The sequence below is a fragment of the Salmo trutta genome, chromosome 15 (assembly GCF_901001165.1).
Source record: "Salmo trutta chromosome 15, fSalTru1.1, whole genome shotgun sequence".
Taxonomy (NCBI): domain Eukaryota; kingdom Metazoa; phylum Chordata; class Actinopteri; order Salmoniformes; family Salmonidae; genus Salmo; species Salmo trutta.
This window is the reverse complement of record NC_042971.1, coordinates 22,031,769-22,054,417: the sequence shown is the minus strand read 5'-3', so window position 1 is coordinate 22,054,417 and position 22,649 is coordinate 22,031,769. Positions and strand designations below refer to the sequence as shown.

Below are 22,649 nucleotides of genomic sequence, written 5' to 3'. Positions count from 1 at the left end.
GTGGTCCACCCAGAGCCTGGACTTGAACCTGGAGAGACCTGAAAATAGCTGTGCAGTGATGCTCCCCATCCAACCTGACAGAGTTTGAGAGGATCTGGAGAGAAGAATGGGAGAAACTTCCCAAATACAGGTGTACCGAGCTTGTAGCGTCATACCCAGGAAGACTCAATGCTGTAATCGCTGCCAAAGGTGCTTCAACAAAGTACGGAGAAAAAAATGTATCAAATATATGCATTCACTACTGTAAGTCGCTCTGGATAAGAGCGTCTGCTAAATGACTAAAATGTAAATGTAAAATGTACTGAGTAAAGGATCTGAATACTTATGTAGATGTAATATATCTGTTTTTTTATTTGTAATACATTTGCAAAAATGTCTAAAAATCTGATTTTGCTTTGTCATTATGGGGTGTTGTGTGTAGATTGATGTGGGAAAAAATGACTTTCATCCATTTTAGAATAAGACTGTAGCGTAAAAAAAATCTGGAAAAAGTCAAGGGGTCTGAATACTTTCTGAATGCACTGTAACTGAACATTTACAATGTAATTATGTATGTCAACGTGTATCAAATATGTACATAGAAAACGTTATATGTTAAAAGCGCTGTGAGTGGGTGTATAACTCGTTCCAGAGCCTTTTTTAGGTAAAATGCCCAAAATAATAATTTCTAGTTGAACATATGAGACAAGTTGAGCAAACACATAATTTTAAGTTGACAGAATTTTTGCTTACGTTTTCTCCTGCTGGAGCTAAGATTGGGACAACTAAAAATGTTATGTTCAGGTAACACTTTGACCGAAAAGTTGAATAAACAAAAAAAGGCTGTGGAACCAGTTACTTAATAATAATCAGTTGAAATGAATTAGTGGATGTGAGCTTCGACTGAAAGCCATTGGGGTGTACGGAAGAGTGGGGTAACATGAGTGAACTTGGGAAGGTTGAACACCAGACAGTCTGCGGCATTCTGGATAAGTTGCAGGGGTTTGATGGCACAAGCGGGGAGCCCAGCCAACAGAGAGTTGCAGTAGTTCAGACGGGATATGACGAGTAGGACCTGAGGCCGGTTCCTGTGTGAGGAAAAGTTGTACTCTACAGGTGTTGTAGAGCATGAACCTGCAGGAGTGAGCCACTGCTTTGATGTTTGCAGAGAACAACAGGGTGTTGCCCAGGGTCACGCCAAGGTTTTTTGCACTCTGGGAGGGGGACACCGTGGAGTTTCCGACCATGATGGAGAGGTCTTGGAGCAGGCAGCCCTTCCTGGGATAAAGAGCAGCTCTGTCTTGTTGAATTTGAGCTTGAAGGGGTGGGCCAACATCCAAACTGAAATATCTGCCAGGCATGTAGAGATGTGTGTCGCCACCTGGGTGTCAGAAGGGGTGAATGAGAAAGTATTTGAGTATCATCCACATAGCAATGATAGAAGAGATCATGAGAGGATATGATGGCGCCAAGTGACTTGGTTTATAGAGAGGACAGGGCCCAGAACCGAGCCCTGGATGACACCAGTAGTGAGAGCATGTGGTGCAGACACATATCCTCTCCACACCACCTGGTAGGAGCGACCTGCCAGGTAGGATGCAATCCAGCAGTGTGCAGAGCCTAAGACGGCCAGTCCTAAGAGAGGTGGAGAGGAGGATCTGATGATTCACGGTGTCGAAGGCAGCGGATAGATCTAGGAGGATGAGAACAGCGGAGTCAGCTTTGGCAGAGCGGAGAGCCTCTGTGATACAGAGGAGAGCAGTCTCAGTTGAGTGACCTGTCTTGAAGCCTGACTGGTTAGGTTCAAGAAAATCGTTCTGAGAAAGATAACAAGAGAGTTGGTCTGCTACAGTTCGTCAGAGCCAAAGAAGACAGGGGCTTATGTATCAAGCGTCTCAGAGCTGGAGTGCTGATCTAGGATCAGGTTCCTTCTGTCTGTGTAATCTTATTCATTGTGATCTAAAAGGCAAAATTTACCCGAAATCAGCACTCCTATATTGAGAACTGTTTTCCTAGTCGACCCCGTCTATCATTAACACATTTGGCTATCCTTCTATCTGTCACAATCACTAAGCATGCCAATCACACGCTGAACCACAACAACAATCACTAAGCATGCCAATCACACGCTGAACCACAACAACAATCACTAAGCATGCCAATCACACGCTGAACCACAACAACAATCACTAAGCATGCCAATCACACGCTGAACCACAACAACAATCACTAAGCATGCCAATCACACGCTGAACCACAACAACAATCACTAAGCATGCCAATCACACTCTGAACCACAACAACAATCACTAAGCATGCCAATCACACGCTGAACCACAACAACAATCACTAAGCATGCCAATCACACGCTGAACAACAACAACAATCACTAAGCATGCCAATCACACGCTGAACCACAACAACAATCACTAAGCATGCCAATCACACGCTGAACCACAACAACAATCACTAAGCATGCCAATCACACGCTGAACCACAACAACAATCACTAAGCATGCCAATCACACGCTGAACAACAACAACAACAATCACTAAGCATGCCAATCACACGCTGAACAACAACAACAATCACTAAGCATGCCAATCACACGCTGAACCACAACAACAATCACTAAGCATGCCAATCACACGCTGAACCACAACAACAATCACTAAGCATGCCAATCACACGCTGAACCACAACAACAATCACTAAGCATGCCAATCACACGCTGAACAACAACAACAATCACTAAGCATGCCAATCACACGCTGAACAACAACAACAATCACTAAGCATGCCAATCACACGCTGAACAACAACAACAATCACGCGTCTTTTCTCCCCACCCAGTTTTTTTTTTGCATTTCATTTCGCTACTTTTTCTGATTTAAAGACATCTTACAATGATCAAGTTTGGAATAGAAAAAGACGCTCTAATCCTAGTGGCTTAATTCAAAAGGCTGCAGATCGGGAGGAGAAGGGGATGAAATAACTCAGTTGGAGAAAAATGCTAACAACAAAAGAAATGGAACATTCTGCGAGAGCGAATATTGCTTATTTGTGGCAAATCCACAAACCAGATTATTGTTAGTGATTTAGCAACACTTCTGACCTTGCCTGCCTGGGTGTCGGCTGTCAGGAATAATCCACAAAAAATAAATGAAGGTTTTATATATTACAACAAGCCGACACATTGCATGGAGGGAACGAGAGAGAAAGAAAAAAGAGATACAATTTCCTTTGTCTTCAGCATAAATGTACTAAAATAACAAGTCGGCTTGCATTGAGGATGCATTAAAATACATGACAGGGCTGAAATGGGGGGAGACCTTTTGCGGTGACACGGGCTTTGAAAGAGACTGTCCGAAGTTGAATGGTCACCAGGCAAGGTCTTAGAGACAGTAAAGTGCTGACGGGCTAAGCTCCGGGCTCATAGCTTCCCTCTGCACCGTAAGAGCTCTGCAAGCTCCTTTAGCCTTTACGTGTGCACACACACACACACAAACACACACAGCACTCACCTCTGTCACCATGAAGTGCTTTGAGAGGCTGGTCAAGGACCATATCACCTCCACCATATCACCTAGACCCAATACAATTTGCATACTAATACACTGCACACTGCCTTATCCCACCTGGACAAGAGGAATACGTATGTGAGAATGCTGTTCATCGACTACAGCTCTGCTTCCAAACACCATAGTGCCCTCCAAGTATGTCACTATGCTCAGGGCCCTGGATCTGAACCCCTCCCTGTGCAATTGTGTCCTAGACTTCCTGACGGGCTGACCCCAGGTGGTGAGGCTAGGCAACAACACCTCCGCCACACTGATCTTTAACACGGGGGTGTGTACTCAGCCCCCTCCAGTACTCCCTGTTAACCCATGACCGTGTGGCTACTCATGACTCTTACTCAATCATCAAGTTTGCTGAGGACATGACAGTGGTAGGCCTGATTACCAACAATGAAGAGACAGCTAACAGGGAGGAGGTTAGAGCCCTGCCAGTGGTATCAGGAAAATAACCTCTCCCACAATGTAAAAAAAGAAAGGAGCTGATCGTGAACTATAGGAGACAGAGGAGGGAGCATGCCCCCATCTACATCAATGGGGCCGGAGTGGAGAGGGTCAAAAGCTTCAAGTTCCTTGGCGTGCACATCATTGAGGACCTGAAATGGTCCCACCACACCGACACCGTTGTGAAGAAGGCGCAACAGCGCCTCTACAACCTCAGGCGGCTGAATAAATTCATCACGGCCCCGAAGACCCTCACGAAATTCTACAGATGCCCCATTGAGAGCATTCTCTCGGGCACACACACACACACACACACACACACACACACACACACACACACACACACACACACACACACACACACACACACCCCAGTCCCCTGTCCCTCTTACCCCGTACACCAGCTCCCCGACCATTCCATTCCAAATCTTAGTCTCCGGGTCCCGGGCACCGTACTTTCCGTCAGGAACGATAGCGATCTTGTACTTGATGCCGATGTGTTTGGCTATCTCCGAGGCCAGGTCCACGCAGTAGCCTTCATACTGGTCGTTGCCCTCGTACAACTCCCAGTTCTTCTTCAACATGACATAGGGACCCTCCTACAAAGTGACACAGGGACCACAGGGTCAAACTGGCAAACAGGTCAGCCACTCACAGACAGTCACTTACCCAGACAAGCATAACTGGTTAAAATCAGGTTATAATGAGTGACGTTATAATGACGTCAATTCAACCAGTTTAAAAAAATTGGTTGAATTGACATATTGATATTCAATTTTTTTTGGTGAAACTGGTTGAATTTATGTCATTATAACGTCACTCATTATGACCTGATGATGACATCATTTCAACCAGTTTTGCCTGCTGGATTATCTTTGTTCTTTCACTCAAAAACAGACATGTAGCAGACAAATGTGCACAAACGCATACATAGATATGGAAGATAAAACAGCCATTCAACACTACACTGGCTATTATTTAAAATGGTACTGTGTGTGTAATACAAGTTTGAAGTTTGTATTAATTGTATGTACGGGATACGTATGGAATACAACGTCCAACGAAATCGTTCTCAACAAGGCAACAACAACAACAAATAATAAAAGATAAGAACACGAATATCAAGTAAATGGCGCAGTAGAATAGAATAAACATTTTAGCATAAGTATAATACAGGAGGCACAATGTACAGTTGTGGCCAAAAGTTTTGAGAATGACACAGATATTAATTTTCACAAAGTCTGCTGCCTCAGTTTGTATGATGGCAATGTTATGAAGAGTGATCAGATGAATTGCAATTAATTGCAAAGTCTCTCTTTGTCATGCAAATTAACAGAATCCCCCCAAAAACATTTCCACTGCATTTTAGCCCTGCCACAAAAGGACCAGCTGACATCATGTCAGTGATTCTCTCGATGACACAGGTGTGAGTGTTGACGAGGACAAGGCTGGAGATCACTCTGTCATGCTGATTGAGTTCGAAAAACAGACTGGAAGCTTCAAAAGGAGGGTGGTGCTTGGAATCATTGTTCTTCCTCTGTCAAGCATGGTTACCTGCAAGGAAACGTGCCATTTTCTCTGATGAATCCCCTTTCCGATTGTTTGGGGCATCCGGAAAAAAGCTTGTCCGGAGAAGACAAGGTGAGCGCTACCATCAGTCCTGTGTCATGAAAACAGTAATGCATCCTGAAACCATTCACGTGTGGGGTTGCTTCTCAGCCAAGGGAGTGGGCTCACTCACAATTTTGCCTAAGAACACAGCCATGAATTAAGAATGGTACCAACGCATCCTCCGAGAGCAACTTCTCCCAACCATCCAGGAACAGTTTGGTGACGAACAATGCCTTTTCCAGCATGATGGAGCACCTTGCCATAAGGCAAAAGCGATAACTAAGTGGCTCGGGGAACAAAACATCGATATTTTGGGTCCATGGCCAGGAAACTCCCCAGACCTTAATCCCATTGAGAACTTGTGCTCAATCCTCAAGAGACGGGTGGACAAACAAAACCCACAAATTCTGACAAACTCCAAGCATTGTTTATGCAAGACTGGGCTGCCATCAGTCTGGATGTGGCCCAGAAGTTAATTGACAGCATGCCAGGGTGGATTGCAGAGGTCTTGAAAAAGAAGGGTCAACACTGCAAATATTGACTCTTTGCATCAACTTCATGTAATTGTCAATAAAATCCTTTGGCACTTATGAAATGCTTATAATTATACTTCAGTATTCCATAGTAACATCTGACAACAATATCTAAAGACACTGAAGCAGCAAACTTAGTGGAAATTAATATTTGTGTCATTCTCAAAACTTTTGGCCACGACTGTATAGTCTAATATTTACACGTTTATTGGGGAAGGGGGGATGGGGGGCAGTGTTAAACTGAGCCGTATAATAAGAGTCTGGTAGCAGCAGTTGTGATGTGCGTGTAGCATGAATGCGTGTGTGTATGTGTGTGTGTGTGTGTGTGTGTGTGTGTGTGTGTGTGTGTGTGTGTGTGTGTCTGTGCTAAGGTACGGTATGAGAAAGAGAGAGACAGAGCGAAAGAAAGAAAGAGAAAATGAGAGGGAGTATAAGGGAGAGAAAGAAAGTGAGACACACAGAGGGTCAGAGATATAGACAGACAGAAAGACAGAAAGAGAGAGAGATGTGTAGTGAGGACGAACGGCGTACATTCTCTTTCCTCCTGTACTCAGTGTAAAAAAAAACGTTCCATAAGGAACTGCTAAAGCTGCCCGTTCCTTTACTAATGGCAGGAAATCAATCATCTGATTTGCTGATGCCGAAAAAAATAATCTAGATAAAAAAACTCCCTCAGTTGACAGTTCATAGTTTTTTTAAAATTAAATCTTTGTGGAACGTGGCCAAATGTATATTGAGAACAAGCAATATATTCTGGGGTTCTGCTCGACATCACACTGCCCCAGGGCATTTGAAGCAATAGTAAACCAAAATCTGAGGCATTTTTTAAGACATTGGCGAGATACATTTACATTAAATGGTTTTCTTTTCACAGCAGCTTTCAGGGCAAATATCAGAAAACAGTAATGGTGTCATGGTGCAAGAAAAAATGGTTACAGTAAAATATGTAGATAAAACACTATGTAACAGGAAAAAAGGTAGAAAAATGCTTAAAGAAAGGTGAAAAAACATTGAAAGAACACATCCAAGTTGATCATGGCTGACAAGCTGGCCAATAATCTCCCACACCACATCAGTGGATAATGAACACAATTAGACATGGTGTTACACACACACGCACACACACACACACACACACACACACACACATTATTTTAGAGGGGGCAAGAAGTACGTAAAGATAGAGGGGGGTTGAATTTCACATTTTTCAAACACCTGAAACAGCTTTTTCCTGCAATCTAGTGCCATAATCATTATGCCTAATTCTGTCAAAACATACAGTATGTCTATTTTTATGGATAACTCTTTGCTTGTTCATATTTAATTATGAGGGTGTCCTTCTGACTGTTGTAAATCACACATCTAAATATACTGCACTATGATGCTCACCTGTACTATGCCAGCAAGCAAGAAGCTTCAGAGCATAGTCACTTTTATACCTCCTGAATCAAACCCGCTCTTTGAGGGGAGCGAGTCAACCAGCGCAAACCCAAAGGAAGACGAGGTGGGCTCGAAGGGGACGAAATCCACCCCCAGCCCACCTGAGGAGGTTGAGTCAGAACCACAACAAGGACTTTTGGTGATCAACATATCACCAGGGCCTCTCACGGATGCCCAAGTGACAGTCCTGAGTAAAGGACTCTCTTTCTCCCCTTCTAATAGGATGGGCCTCTTGGCATTGAAAGTTGACACTTTCAAATTTGTTCACCAATTACATTTAGATAATTTATTATTTGCTAATAGGCAACCATTGTGTAATGGCAATGGAGTGTTTAGACACTACAATGCATCTGGTATTTCTGATGTGAGAAAACAAACAGCTTTCAAAAAGAAGTCGAGTTTTGTACGACCAATACGAAAGTGTTTTACCACCCGAGAACACAAATGTCATATACACTACATGGCCAAAGTATATGGACATACCTTCAAATGAGTGGATTTGGCTATTTCAGCCACACCAGTTGCTGACAGGTGTATAAAATCGAGCACATAGCCATGCAATCTCCATAGACAAACATTGGCAGTAGAATGGCCCGTACTGAAGAGCTCAGTGACATTCAACGTGACACCGTCATAGAATGCCACCTTTCCAACAAGTCAGTTGGTCAAATGTCTGCCCTGCTAGAGCTGCCCTGGTCAACTGCAAGTGCTGTTATTGTGAAGTGGAAACTTCTAAGAGCAACAATGGCTCAGCCGCGAAGTGGTAGGCCACACAAAGTCACAGAACGGGACTGCCGAGTGCTGAAATGCATAGTGCAAAAAAATCGTCTGTCCTCGGTTGCAACAATCACTACCGAGTTTCAAACTGCCTCTGGAAGCAACGTCAGCACAAGAACTGTTCTCGGGAGCTTCATGGGTTTTCATGGCCGAGCATCCGCACACATGCCTAAGATCACCAGTCGGCTGGGGTGGTGTAAAGCTTGCTGCCGTTGGACTCATGCTTTTCCATCTGTGTTTGGAGAACGCTACCTGCCCCAATGCATACTGCCAACTGTACATTTTGGTGGAGGAGAAATAATGCTCTGGGGCTGTTTTTCATTCTTCGGGCTAAGCCCCTTAGTTCCAGTGAATGGAAACCTTAACGATACAGCATACGATGACATTCTACACGATTCTGTGCTTCCAACTTTGTGGGGAAGGCCCTTTCCTGTTTCAGCATGACACTGCCCCCATGCACAAAGCGAGATCCATACGGAAATGGTTTGTTGAGATCGGTGTAGGAGAACTTGACTGGCCTGCACAGAGCCCTGACCTCAACCCCATCAAACACCTTTGGGATGAATTGGAACGCCGACTGCGAGCCAGGCCTAATTGCCCAACATCACTGCCCGACCTCCTAATGGTCTTAACTGAATGGAAGCAAGTCCCTGCAGGAAAATTCCAACATCTAGTGGAAAGCCTTCCCAGAAGAGTGGAGGCTGTTATAGCAGCAAAAGCGGGACCAACATCATATTAATGCCCATAATTTTGGAATGAGATGGTTGACCATTAGGTGTCCTTATACTTTTGGCCATGTAGTGTACATGCTCAAATACATTTTTGGGGTCTCTGTGTCTCCGGTTCACAGACACCTAAATATTACCTATGTATATGTTCACTTAGCCTATTGATTAAAAAGACACTATTTATCTTTTTATTTTGTGCTATAATTTGCCATTTTCCTTGAAACATATTATTATCATTTTTGTATATTGTTGTGTCTCAGTGAGCCACTAGGCAATTCATAGGAGCTAAGTGCAATGGTCAGGTCACTATGAGGAAGACGTCAGCTTGACAATGGATTAAAGTGAGAAATCAATCTCTGCCTTTTTGTTGTTGAGTGCTCCAACTCCTTTTTACCTCAAATTAGTCCTTTTGGAAGTTTTTCTTGGTAAGCCCTTCTAATGCTGCACTATATGTCTAGGATATTACACCCAAATTACAACACAGTACATGGGATCATAACACACATCATCAATACAGGCACATATCACGGCATCATAACTAGTACACAAATATCATGATTATCATAAAGTGCCAGATTACATTTTAACCAGGTATTTTTCTGCATATCTAAGCATACCGATTGAGCTGTCTGCATCCTCCTGACTGGTGGTAATATTTTTAAAGAAAATAAATATGCTTCTCTGCATCTCTGAATAACTCTGGGAACAAAAATGTAAAATAACGTGAGTCTTATTCAGTACACATAGTAAATGTTTGTTTTTCTAAAGTCTAGCAACCTTGCCAGCTGGCATGCCAGCTAAGATAGTTAGACAAGCTACTGTAACTTGATCGATAGCCTGAAATGGCTTTGTGGCTAGTTATGAGGTTAGGAGATTGGGAATCTATCTAGCTGGCTAGCTAAAGCCAACAGTGGCACCCCGTCAGTCAGGGCATGTTTTGAGCCCCAACTGTTTTGCGTGTTATTTTGGCATTAAAACGTGTCACATATCAGTTTGCAAACAATGTAAAAAACAATACTGAGCTAATAAAGCCGCATACAAACTTGGTCTCTTTTTTGCTTTCTGGAGTAAGGCTGCTCCAAAATTCAGGTGTTTCAGCCTAGCTCAGTGCTTTCTGTGGTGGTGGGACAGCCAGCGGAAAATACGGTGCGTAGGGATTGGTAATGTTCTCTAGTTATGCCGTGATTGGCTCAGTGTTCTGTCACTCATGGGGACACTACGTCACCTCAAAATGTAAGGGTAGAGCTTGAAAATTCAAGCCCCAGGGTGTCTGTGGTGACGCCTCTAGCACTGAGATGCATTGCGTTAGACCGCTGCACCACTCGGGCTCCCGAGTGGCACCTCACCTCAGTGCAAGAGGTGTCACTATAGAAACCCTGGTTCGAATCCAGGCTGTATCACAACTGGATGTGATTGGGTGTCCCATAGGGCAGCGCACAATTGGCCCAGTGTAGTTCATCATTGTAAATAAGAATTTGTTCTAAACTGGCTTGCCTAGTTAAATAAAAGGTAAGAACAATAAAATAAGTGCCCATCCAAGAAGGCTCAAGGTCATTGGCCACAGATAAAATGATTTCAAATCACGTTATATATCTACAGTAACTTTGATAGGACTGATACTTTCAAAATCTTAGCTAGCAGTCATCATGAATCAAGTCGACAATCTACGGGAAAATTATTTTCAATCCTTGTCATATGTGACTTGTTTCAGGAAACTAGGTGTATGTTGCAGGACACTACTTCACAGGAGAGCCATTTGAACATAAAAAAAACGTTTTGGGGCAGAAATGCCTTCTCGAACATGTGAACTTTCATGTGCCTAAATAACTAACTTGTATGCCATCTGTAAATACGAATAAAATTGTTAAATTACAAGTCTAGTTGGTTTAGCCACAGAAAAATACCTTCCCGCTAGCCAGATAATGAGTGGGCTGGACATGCCGAGAGATGACTTTGGATTGGTCTGCCATACAGTATAGCACGCTTCTATCTATTTGAGCTGGTCAGTATGTCTTGGTAATCCTGTCTAACACTGCATTTTTTTTAAATGGGGGTGGCAGGAAGCCTAGTGGTTAGAGCGTTGGGCCAGTAACTGAAAGGTTGCTAGATCGAATCCCCGAGCTCACAAGGTAAAAATCTATCGTTCTGCCCCTGAACAAGACAGTTAACCCACTGTTCCTAGGCCGTCATTGTAAATTAGAATTTGTTCTTATCTGACTTGCGTAATTAAATTGTTGCCAGCAGCACAGTTGCGGTCACCAACGCTCTGGATAACATGAAAACAGCCTAACCAGCTCCTCTAGGGCGATTAAAATGGTCAGAGTGGGGTGTTTTCTCATTTGTGTCTGGAAGTAGCTAGCAAGTTAGCCAATGTTAGCCAGTTAGCTTGGGTGCTTGACTGCCGTTGTGAGGTCAGAATCTTCGGATCAACCCTACTCATCGGCCAGAGTGTCCAGAGTGCAGTCTGAACGCTCCAAGAGCGAAACACTCTGAATTTACGAACAGACAATCTGACAGCACAGTTGCGGTCACTAATGCTCTGGATAACATAAAAACAGCCTACCCTGCTCTGCTAGGGTGAGTAATGTTCAGTAAGCCATTCTTTGTGTCTGGAAGTAGCTTGCAAGTTAGCTTGGGTCCTTGACTTCTGTTGTTAGTACAGAACACTCGGATCAACCCTTAAAGAGATGGGTGGGGCTAAAGCTTAAGAGGGTGTGAATGATGCTGAATGGGTGTAGACAAAGAAGGGCTCTCCAGTAGTAGTACCAAAATATTCAAAGGCCATTTTCAAGTTGATCAACTTTCAATGCAGAATTACTTTCCTATTGTTCCTCAACTGTGGTGCATGATATACCATTTTGTAGCTTGGAGTCTTTAGTTTTAACCAATGTGAAAACACAATTTCAAATTTTGCTACATAAGACCGATTTGAGCCGGTCGGTCACATATGAAGAGAAATAATAGATAAAACGTATTGGTGCTCATCGGCCATAAGTATTACACAACTCGGAAATCGCAAATTCAGCAATGAGTGGTTTGTATGGAATCAGCGGCTAACTGCAAGCATTGCAAAGCAATCACTAGCGTGCTATTCAGTGGAGTGGGGTCCCAAGTCTGGATTTAAGGGTCTCATTTCCAAGCTTAAAAGGATAAACATTCAATATTGGACATGCTGTCAATCCAGCATGACTTCTGCCGTGCTCAAAACAACTGGAATCTTGGAACTGGGAAATCTCGGACTTCAGTGAGTTCCTGTTCAAGTGAGCACAGCACAAGGTGAGTCCAAAAATGTATTGTATGCTGCTGCATAAATTATGCAACATGCCAGGGAGATATGTATGTATACTGTAGCTAAGAAAGCTTTCATTGTCTGCTTATATGCCCCCTTTATTTATCCAACGATTCTGACTTGGTGTACAGGTAGAATACTGTAAGAATGGCCCATGTTCTGAATTCTGTCGCTGTACATTTAAAAAGTTCTGAATTCTGTCTCTGTACATTTCAAAAGTTCTGATTTATATATATATCTAGACTAGGTCCGTTCTAGCTCGTTGATTAATGTCTTAATCCAAATTATGGATTGCCTCTTATCCGCTCGCCGTCCCCTTATGCCATAGTTTGTACATCTCAATTGTTAGTAGAAACCATTTTTGTTTAAGCAAGTTAGCCATATCAGCAATGTTTTTTTATAAGGCACTGTTTTTATAAGGCACTGAACTGTTTCGCTGCCAGACAAGGCTCCGCTGATAACCAGGTGTAGCAGTGGTAAGGTGTTGGGACTGCAGTTGGGACTCTGCTGTTGGGACAGCTTTATATAGGCCCTAACAGTTTGTGGGCACATTTTGTCACCGGTATAGTGCAATTCATGTATTGTTTAGTGTTGTGTTGTGTAGTGGCTTTGCTGGCATGCATCTAAAAAAAATGTGGGGAGTTTGCCCCACCAAGATTCACATGCTAAAATTGCCACAGAAAGCCAACATCATAAACTTGCTAGGTGGCTAGTGTTAGAGAAGCAACAAAACATTTTTGTTTTATTTATTCATCAAGAAAGTATCAATAGGCTACATAGCTTGATCAAATAGATGTACAAACATACCTCCTGGGAGTCCTGCCCATCACTATACACTCTCTCCTCCTCTTTGCTCCACGCTGCACCTTGGAAGGAACCACTTACAAGGGAGAATGGGGGGGTACTCTTTGCCTGGTCCAGTCAGTGTGACCCCTCTGCAAAATACCGCTGATAAATCTTTTTTCATAAATAATTATGTCAAACGTGGGCTTAAATATGAAGTTTAGTAATTAATTAAACATCTGAATTTTCTTTTAAGAGGACAAATCTGAGGGTGCACGTGCCCTTGTGCCCTGTATGAGCATGATACATCTGCACACACACGTATGTATTGAAGACAATAAATGCATGTGAGTTGACATTCAAATTGACAGATACAGTCTGTGAGATGAGGAGTACGTACAACAAGAAGCATCAGAATGATGGCTCTAGACTATATACTTGGCTATATATTGACCTTAAACATCCAATCACACTAGGGTGTTTTTTTGTGTGTTTTATACACCAAACCAAGCACTCCATGTCTCATTCTCTCTAACCCCTAACCTTAATTCTAACCCTAATTCTAACCCTAACCACTAAGCTTAAAATACACTGAAAAAAAATATAAACGCAACATGTAGTGTTGGTCCCATGTTTCATGAGCTGAAATAAAAGATCCCCAAAAATGATTACGCACCAAAAGCTTATTTCTCTCAAATTCTGTGCACAATTTTTTTAATCCATCCACCTGACAGTTGTGGAATATCAAGAAGTTGAATAAATAGCATGATCATTACACAGATACAACTTGTGCTAGGGACAATAAAAGGCTGCACTAAAATGTGCAGTTTTGTTACAGTACACAATGCCACAGATGTCTCAAGTTTTGAGGAAGCGTGCAATTGGCATGCTGACTGCAGGAATGTCCACTAGAGCTGTTGCCAGAGAATTTAATCTTAATTTCTCTACCATAAGCCGCCTCAACATTATTTTAGAGAATTTGGCAGGATGTCCATCCGGCCTCAGAACCTCCACATCTGGCTTCTTCACCTGCGGGATGGTCTGAGATCAGCCACCCGGACAGGTGATGAAACTGTGGGTTTGCTCAAGAATTTCTGCACAAACTGTCAGAAAACATCTCAGGGAAGCTCATCTGCATGCTCGTCGTACTCACCAGGGTCTTGACCTGACTACAGTTCGCCGTCGTATCCGACTTTAGTGGGCAAATGCTCACCTTTGATGGCTACTGGCACGCTGGAGATGTGTGCTCTTCATGGATGAATCCCGGTTTCAACTGGAGATGGCAGACGTGCGTCGTGAGGGCGAGTGGTTTGCTGATGTCAACGGTGAGAACAAAGTGCTCCATGGTGGGGGTGGGATTATGGTATGGGCAGGCATAAGCTACGGACAATGAACAAAATTGCATTTTATCGATGGCAATTTGAATGCAAAGCGATACCGTGGCAAGATTCTGAGGCCCATTATCGTGCCATTCATCCACTGCCTCATGTTTTAGCATGATAATGCACGGCCCCAAGTCGCTAGTATCTGTACACAATTCCTGGAAGCTGAAAATGTCCCAGTTCTTCTATGGCCTGCATACTCACCGGACATGTCTCCCATTGAGCATGTTTGGAATGCTCTGGATCCACTTGTACGAAAATGGTGTTCCAGTTCCAGCCAATATCCAGCAACTTCGCACAACCATTGAAGAGGAGTGGGACAACATTCCACAGGCCACAGTCAACAGCCTGATCAGCTCTATGCGAAGGAGATATGTCGCGCTGTATGAGGCAAATGGTGGTCACACCAGATACTGACTGGTTTTCTGATCCACACCCCTACCTTTTTTTGTAAGGTATCTGTGACCAACAGATGCATATCTGTATTCCCAGTCATGTGAAATTCATAGATTAGGGCCTTATGAATGTATTTCAATTGACTGATTTCCTTATGAACTATAACTCAGTAAAATCTTTGAAATTGTTGCGTGTTGCGTTTATATTTTTGTTCAGAGTAGCTTGTTTTCCATGTGGGGGCTGGCGAAATGTTCCTGAATCCCTGGAATTGTTCTTGTTTTACTAGCCTTAAGAGGACTTCTAGTCCCCTCAAGGATATTAAAACCAAAATGCAGGGTTGGTTAACTCTGGAGACTCCTTTGGCCTTTAGTTTTTCTCCAAAAACAGTACACATAGAGAGGCCTTAGTGTCCCTGGGGCAATTTAGAGAGTGGACAGAGGAACGTTATAATGAAGAATGTGTTTGTTTTAGTTCATAGTTTTTTTTATGTATATTAATGTTTGTCTGTGCTGAATTTTAGTTGTTTCTATTGTATTAGATTCTTTTGAAATTGTATGTGCATGGCTCCCTTGAAAAAGAGACACTGGTCTCAATGGTGACTCCCTGCTAAAATTCAACTCTCTCTCTCTCTCTCTCTCTCTCTCTCTCTCTCTCTCTCTCTCTCTCTCTCTCTCTCTCAAAACAGCTCCTTTGTGTCCCAGTCATCACCAACCACTTATTGCACAAATCAAACCTTTATTTTTCCCTTGGCTGCATGACATTCAATAAATTGAGCACATTTCAAGCATGAGTAGAAAAAGCTATATGAAAACGTCCAAGGTGCTTTCTCAGCTGAGGTTCAGGTGCTATCAGTAAGTCCCCCCAGCTGCTGTGGTTGGGAAAAAACACCATTCTGTTGCCTTGTCCTTGATATGAGGGTGAAATGGGTATTTGATTTCTGACATACCCTCATTTCTAGTTCTCGAATACCTTTCTGATTCTGACATACCAATCAGCAAACAGGGGACATCGTAAAGACATTAGGAAATGTTTCCCTTTGGTCCCTTGTAGGGTTTTGGCACAATTTTGTCCCATGTACGCTCTGAAAAGGTTAAAACATGACGTTTACCTCGCTACCATAAGGAGACATTCAGTACTGTAGGCCTGAAAAGGTGTGCAGCTCCAAGCCAAAATACATTCAGTCGGAGTGCCATTGTGATAAAGTATTTTCATTATCTGACTTAACACCGATTTTAATGGCTTTTTTGTGCGTAACGCTTTGAAGAATATAGCCTATGAATCGGGCGAGCGACGGACAAAGGCGTTTACTATCAGTCTCGAGATGAGCCATATTTCAGAGCTACCACTGTGGATGAATGATTACTATACCAGTCCAAATGAAGGCTTGTCATCAGAAATAATTGCATATTTACATGACAAACAGCTGAACAGACGCTACCTGGTTCTTTTCAAAGTTTAGTGTGAATGAAACTTCACTATAGACGAATCAAGGGGGAGCTCCAGGACGGCATCCATATTAGGGAGTATAGCAACTGACGACTTCCTAATGATGCCCTACTCCTGATATCTCATCCATCCTCTCCCAAAACTTTATCGATCAACTTTGTATCTGACAATAACAAACTTCTGTACAGTTGAGGTTCAATGCATTACCAAACCAGGTTTGAGTTACAGTTTCGGCTTATCATAGTTGGCAAAGAATGTAATACGGAAGTAAAAGCTTAATTGGTGTGTATTACAGTAAACAAACATTATCAAGTGCATTATCAAGCGCAAACACACATTACAGATGCTATCCCAGACAGCCAGCATAGTTAAACACTGATATTATCATGCTCTATGGAAGCGTGGTGATGTGGTTTGTATGAGCTGAAATTAGGCAGTGCTTTAGAAGGTGTGTTATAAAGCTCTTATATACAAAAGCTGAATGGAAACTCACAGATTCAGAGCAGCCTCAGAGCATTTTTCAAGTTAGTTTGTTAAAATCATCTTAACATCCATCTCAATATCAAATATTGTATCAACCATAATCACCTGGAATATGCCAGGCATGGAAATTCATGTAATAAGAACATTTATATCCTAGAGTTGTTTGAGACACGCACACGCACGCACGCACACACACACAGTTAAGTACAACCATGTCGATGTGATGCTGATAAGAAGAACAAGCATTCTTGTGGCCTTAGGCAGGACGAAGGGTCCATTGTGGCTCCTATCTCTCTCCATCTAAAAAAAACACGTAATTTGGTCAGACTGTGTCCATTTTGTGTCTTCTTGAGGGGGTTCATTTTGGCTCTGGATAGATCCATCCCTTGGGTCAGTTAACTAGTAAGGTGTGCATTAGAAGTCATGACGCAGCTCTCTGTTGCATCAGTCTGTTTCTTTAGGGGGTTCACTCTGGCTCTGGTTACGTCCAATACCGTCCGTCAGTTTCCCAATATGGGCTTTCATTTGGGCTCTGCTTGTGTCCAGTTTCTCAGTTTCTTAAAATGGGTTTCCTCACCAGGGGCTGAAAAGAGGAGGATTCTGCTGAGGTATGACTCTCCAATCCCATTTCCATCCCTCCTCTACTCACTCTGTCTTTTCTTACCCGGTTCTCTCCATCTCCTCTTATCTAGTCAGCCACCTTCACTCTCAGAAACAAAGCACATCTTCACCGTTTTCACACTATCATGCCGACCCGAACCAAACTGTGCCAAACTGTGGAAATGTTCTTTTAACATTGTCCTTTTCAGCTCAGTTCCAGCAACTGTGATGGATGCGTAACCAGGCCAGCTCAGCACAGCTTGGTTTGGCTCGGCTCGGTTCGGCTCAGTAGTATGAAAAGCCTCCTCATTTAGTACCCATAGTTAACATTCCATGCAACCGGTGGCCATTTTGAATTGTGGTACAGACAGGGTTACAGTATTAGTCCAAATTTAACTAACAGAAACCAAGAAAACAGGCAGCCATTTTGTGTCCAAGGTATCAGTTGGGTCCTGCAGGCCTACTAGTAAGTAAACAATGAGTGCTGTGGAAGAGAGAGTTGGGCCCAGAGAGTTGTGTGTATGTTTCTGTGTGCACACGTGTGTCTGTGGGTTTGTGAGTACATGCATGCGTGTGTGTATGTGTGTGTGTGTGTGTGTGTGTGTGTGTGTGTGTGTGTGTGTGTGCGCATGAGTGTCCATGTGTTTGAGTAATAGAATCTGACTTTGTCAGGCCACATTGACTGACAGCTGTTAAAATGCGGCTGTAGCAGTCTCTGGCAAGGATACAGAATGCAGCTCATGCATTTTATAAAGGGGACTAGACTAGTCATGGCAGGTACTGCGCTTAGTGACGTTTTTACAATCTCCATCACACCCAGTGGAACATCTCAAAAGCATCTGCAGTGCCAATGTTGACGTGTGTTTTGGATAAGGTGTGTGTTTGTGTGACTGAAGGAAGGTAGAGTGAAGCTCTTCCGGGGAGAACACTAAGACTTGAGAGTGCTAGACCTCTAGTACGCTCAACTGAAAGGATACCATTCGTTTAAAGTATACTAAAATGAACTAATAGTTTATAGTATATACTCATTAAGTATGTAGTATACCGTATGTTAGTATGGGTATTCGAACACAGCTTAAGACTTGAGAGTGCTAGAGGGTGTGTGTGTCTGTGTCGCTTTTGTGTGTGTGCGCACACGTGTGTCTCTGTGTGTGTGTGAACACATGCGCATGTGTGTTAGTAGGGTTGTAGTGCGTCTTACCATGATAGTGGTGACCACGACAGTTCTGTTCTCCATGATTTCGTTGGGATTGAGGGCTTCATTCTGTATCAGAACCAGCTTGTCTGAATCTGTCCAGTAACCCATCTGGAGACAATGAGAGGACTGTGAGTGAAACGGCCATGGTGTCTGTGTGTGCGTGCGTGCGTGCGTGCATGGTATGATTTCTTCGTTGTTTGAATGTGTTTGTCATGATTACTCACCGTAGAGTATGTGTCGTTTCCAGTATTTTTGTGTTAATTATGTGGTGTTAGGATCTATGAGACTATCTGAGATATTTTGTGTATACAAGCAAAGGAGAAGAGTCACACAAATCTTATGCTTGGTTGTGCCATGTATAAAAATGCACAATGTTTAGTTTTTTATTATACAGTATATGAATCTGAGTCATATAATAGGTGAGTCAAACTAAGGAAGTGAATATGTCTGCCAAATAAATTGTTATATACTGTTTTATACATGGTATATAATAAAGGTAGACAGGGTTTTATTTCATCCTAGTGGTGTCTGCCATTGAGCAGGAAGAAGGGAGGGGAGAGAGAAAGGGATGGCATGTATGCATAGGTGTATTTGACCCTAAGCATGCAGAGCCAGCCTGTGGGTAGGCCCAACCACCCCTCCACTTCCTCCTCCTCTCTCTCCTCCATCACTCTCTTTCTCTACTGCTCCACCTCTCTCTATTCACGTACCGTAGTTGGCTGGAGTCCTGCACGTACACACACACACATCACTGAAAATAATATACAGGACACGGCAAAATACACACACACACACACACACACATTCTCGAAGCCTGAGTATACTGTTCACGCTACTGTTCATCACTAATACACAATACCCAGGTTCTACAGACACACAGACAATAATAAGAGGATAAACAGATAAACAGATGTTCACTCTCTTCTGGCATTTTAAACCATGGAAATTGAAAATGAAATGAAACAACGTCATTTGTTATTCAAATTATTATGGTATAGTGGTATTATGGTGTAGTTATTATGGTGATAGCTAGAAAGCATGGGCAGTGATGGAAATTGACAATAAAATGAACCATGTAGTAAATAGATATTCAAACATATAGTTATTATGTTTTCAAATGACTGGGTTAGGTGGGTGGACCAGTAGTCATCTTACTCGTCTGGGTCCGTTGTTCTTCAGCTCAAACACGTCCATGGTGTAGTTGACCCTGCGTCCATAGTGGTCAAACTGGACATTACCTGTTAATCCCTGCAACCAGACCTGTACACAGGACAAAACACTATCACCAGAGTCACATAGAATGCAGGTATACCTTCGTTCTATTTTAAATAAGAGAACATTTCACAGGAAACAGTTTGTAGTGTTGACAGTTTGTCCTTTGTGGACATCATAGAGTTTGCAGAAATGAGGTCATTCATGAACCGAAATGGCTTTGAGGTGCAGTGGTAGATACCTGTTTGAGGGTGCGCTCCAAGTCCATGCCCTGATTCCAGGGGGCAGCGGGGTTAGCCAGACAGTCCCCAGCGTTGCCCCGGCGAGAGATGTCAACCTTCTGCCTACGCAGGTTCCTGAAGGCCTCTGCCATCACCATCACACCGTCGTACGTCAGAGCCGACGTGTACTGGGGAACAGGAGAGAATCGTCAGGTGTGTGTGTGGTAGGGGGATGAAAAGAGGGAAAGGTTTCTGCGTGTGTGCACTGGGCATAAAAACACATTATTTCCGGCAAGGAAGATTGTCACAATGCAACAAACTCTCTCGGCATGTGACGCCAAGCACTAAGTTCATTACCAATCAGATAACAATAACCCATGCTATAAAGTACAAGTTATTTTTCCACATTCTGTTGTGTTTCAAAGTGGAATTAAAATTGATTTCATTAAAAAAATAAATGGTCAACGGTCTATACAAAATATTTTAACTGTGTGTCTTTATGGGTTTGTCTCTAAGAGCTTTCTACACCGGGATTGTGCAACATCTGCCTATCATTCTTTTCAAAATTAATCAAGCTCTGTCAAATTGGTTGTTGCTCATTGACTCTTCTTGGTAAGCAACTCCAGTGTAGATTTGGCCTTGTGTTTTAGGTTATTGTCCTGCTGAAAGGTGAATTCATCTCCTAGTGTTTGGTGGAAAGCAGACTAATCCAGGTTTTCCTGAAGGATTTTGCCTGTGTTTATCGCTATTCCGTTTATACATTTTAAAAAAAAAACTCCCTAGTCCTTTCCGATGGCAAGCATACCCATAACATGATGCAGCCACCAACATGCTTGAAAATATAAAGGGTGGCACTCAGTGATGTGTTGTGTTCGATTTGAACTTATTTCGGCTTGCCATAACAAAGGGGTTGAATAATTATTGACTCAAACCATTTCAGCTTTTCGTTTTTTATTCATTTGTAACTTCTAAAAACATAATTCCACTTTGACATTATGGGGTATTGTGTGTAGGCCAGTGACACAAATGTTTTATTTTATCTAGTTTCAATTTCGTCTGTAACACAACAAAATGTGGAAAAAGTCGAAGGGTGTGAATACTTTTTGAAGGCACTGTAACTTTGCCTCTGGCCTGGGGGAATCCTACTCATTAACCCAGCTCTCCCTCATCCCTCCCTCACTCATTACATCTCTCTGTGGGGGGCGCAGTGTGTGTGTGTGTGTGTGGAGGGTGGGGGGCACAGGGTGCGTGTGTGTGTGTGTGTGGGTAGGTAGGTGGGAGGGTGAGGGGGTCTTCTGTGTGTATGTGTCTGTGGACCATCAACCCCCTGTCGGGGCAGACATGCTTCCTATATCAATGTGGGGCAAGGGGGGCGATAAACAGTTGGATAACCCCGGCTGATGCCAGCCGCACCCTGGGCACGAAGGTTAGCACCAACTGGCACAGGCAGGCCATCAATAAGAGTCTGCGCACTTATAGAGATAAGAGGGACAATCCTGCCAAGGAGTTATGAGGGTGTTGTGGCTGTTTGGTTGACCTCCATCTAGACTGTGACCAGGACATAGTGGTGCTCCACTCAATACAGCAATGATGAATGGTGCTACTGTACAGCAGAGACTGAGAGGCTGTTTGGTAGGGAGAACATTGGAATGGTGATAAGGGATCAAAAACACACTCTTACACACACACACACCTCCAACTCAATCATCAAGTTTGCAGACGACACTACAGTGGCAGGCTTGATTACCAACAACGATGAGACGGCCTACAGGGAGGAGGTGAGGGCCCTCGGAGTGTGGTGTCAGGAAAATAACCTCACACTCAACGTCAACAAAACAAAGGTGATGATCGTGGACTTCAGGAAACAGCAGAGGGAGCACCCCCCTCTCCACATCGACGGGACAGTAGTAGAGAAGGTGGAAAGTTAAGTTCCTCGGCGTACACATCACGGACAAACTGAAATGGTCCAATGGTTTTTCTCTCTCTTCTCCCAGTCTTTCTCTCTCCCTCTCTCCATCTATTCCCTCTCTCTTCTACCTCCTACCACTCTCTCTCTCTCCCTCCATCACTCCCTCCCTCCTTCTCCCCTCTATCCCAAGGCAGTGCAGCTCAGCACTCAGAGCTTCTGACTCATGATGTGGGTGGTGGGTGACTGCTGGTCACAGAGACCCTTAAAGGGAGAGTTATTTATTTAAGTTTTAGCTTATTTTCAACTTCTTTGTTGTTGTTTTATCCAAACCGTTTTTAAAGTTCCTTTGCTGGTTATTTAGCAACAACCAGAATCTCATGGCTAGCAATTTTGGAGCATGAAGCCATGCTGGTGAAAATGAATTGATTCAGTTAGCAGTGCATTTAAAAGCATGGGGAAAGCAACCTCGCTCCTCTCTGCATTAGGCAGAGCTATTTCCCAAGGCTTTTTTGATCCGTTTCCCCTGGGATCGCTACACTCTGGATGTTGTTAAATAACCAGCAAACAAGCTTAAAAAATGGTTTGGATGAAATGACGACACCCTCAGTATGTCAAAAATGAGGTAGAACTTCAAAAAAGTGA

At 43.2% G+C, this 22,649-nt stretch overlaps 1 protein-coding gene across 3 annotated transcripts in view; it reads right to left on the bottom strand.

Moving 5' to 3' along the window:
- The window catches only part of LOC115148623 (glutamate receptor 4), a 200,809-nt gene that overhangs the window by 45,048 nt on the left and 133,112 nt on the right, over positions 1-22,649 (bottom strand). For 2 of the 3 annotated variants that reach the window (XM_029690680.1, XM_029690678.1), the window contains exons 7-10: positions 20,119-20,286; positions 19,821-19,925; positions 18,669-18,773; positions 4,392-4,598 (exon numbers count right to left, since the gene is read on the bottom strand). In XM_029690680.1, coding sequence (XP_029546540.1) covers positions 4,392-4,598; positions 18,669-18,773; positions 19,821-19,925; positions 20,119-20,286 — 585 coding nt within the window. Of the gene's footprint in view, positions 1-4,391; positions 4,599-15,653; positions 17,451-18,668; positions 18,774-19,820; positions 19,926-20,118; positions 20,287-22,649 lie in introns of those variants that run through there. The other variant, XM_029690679.1, reaches the window with a different exon arrangement.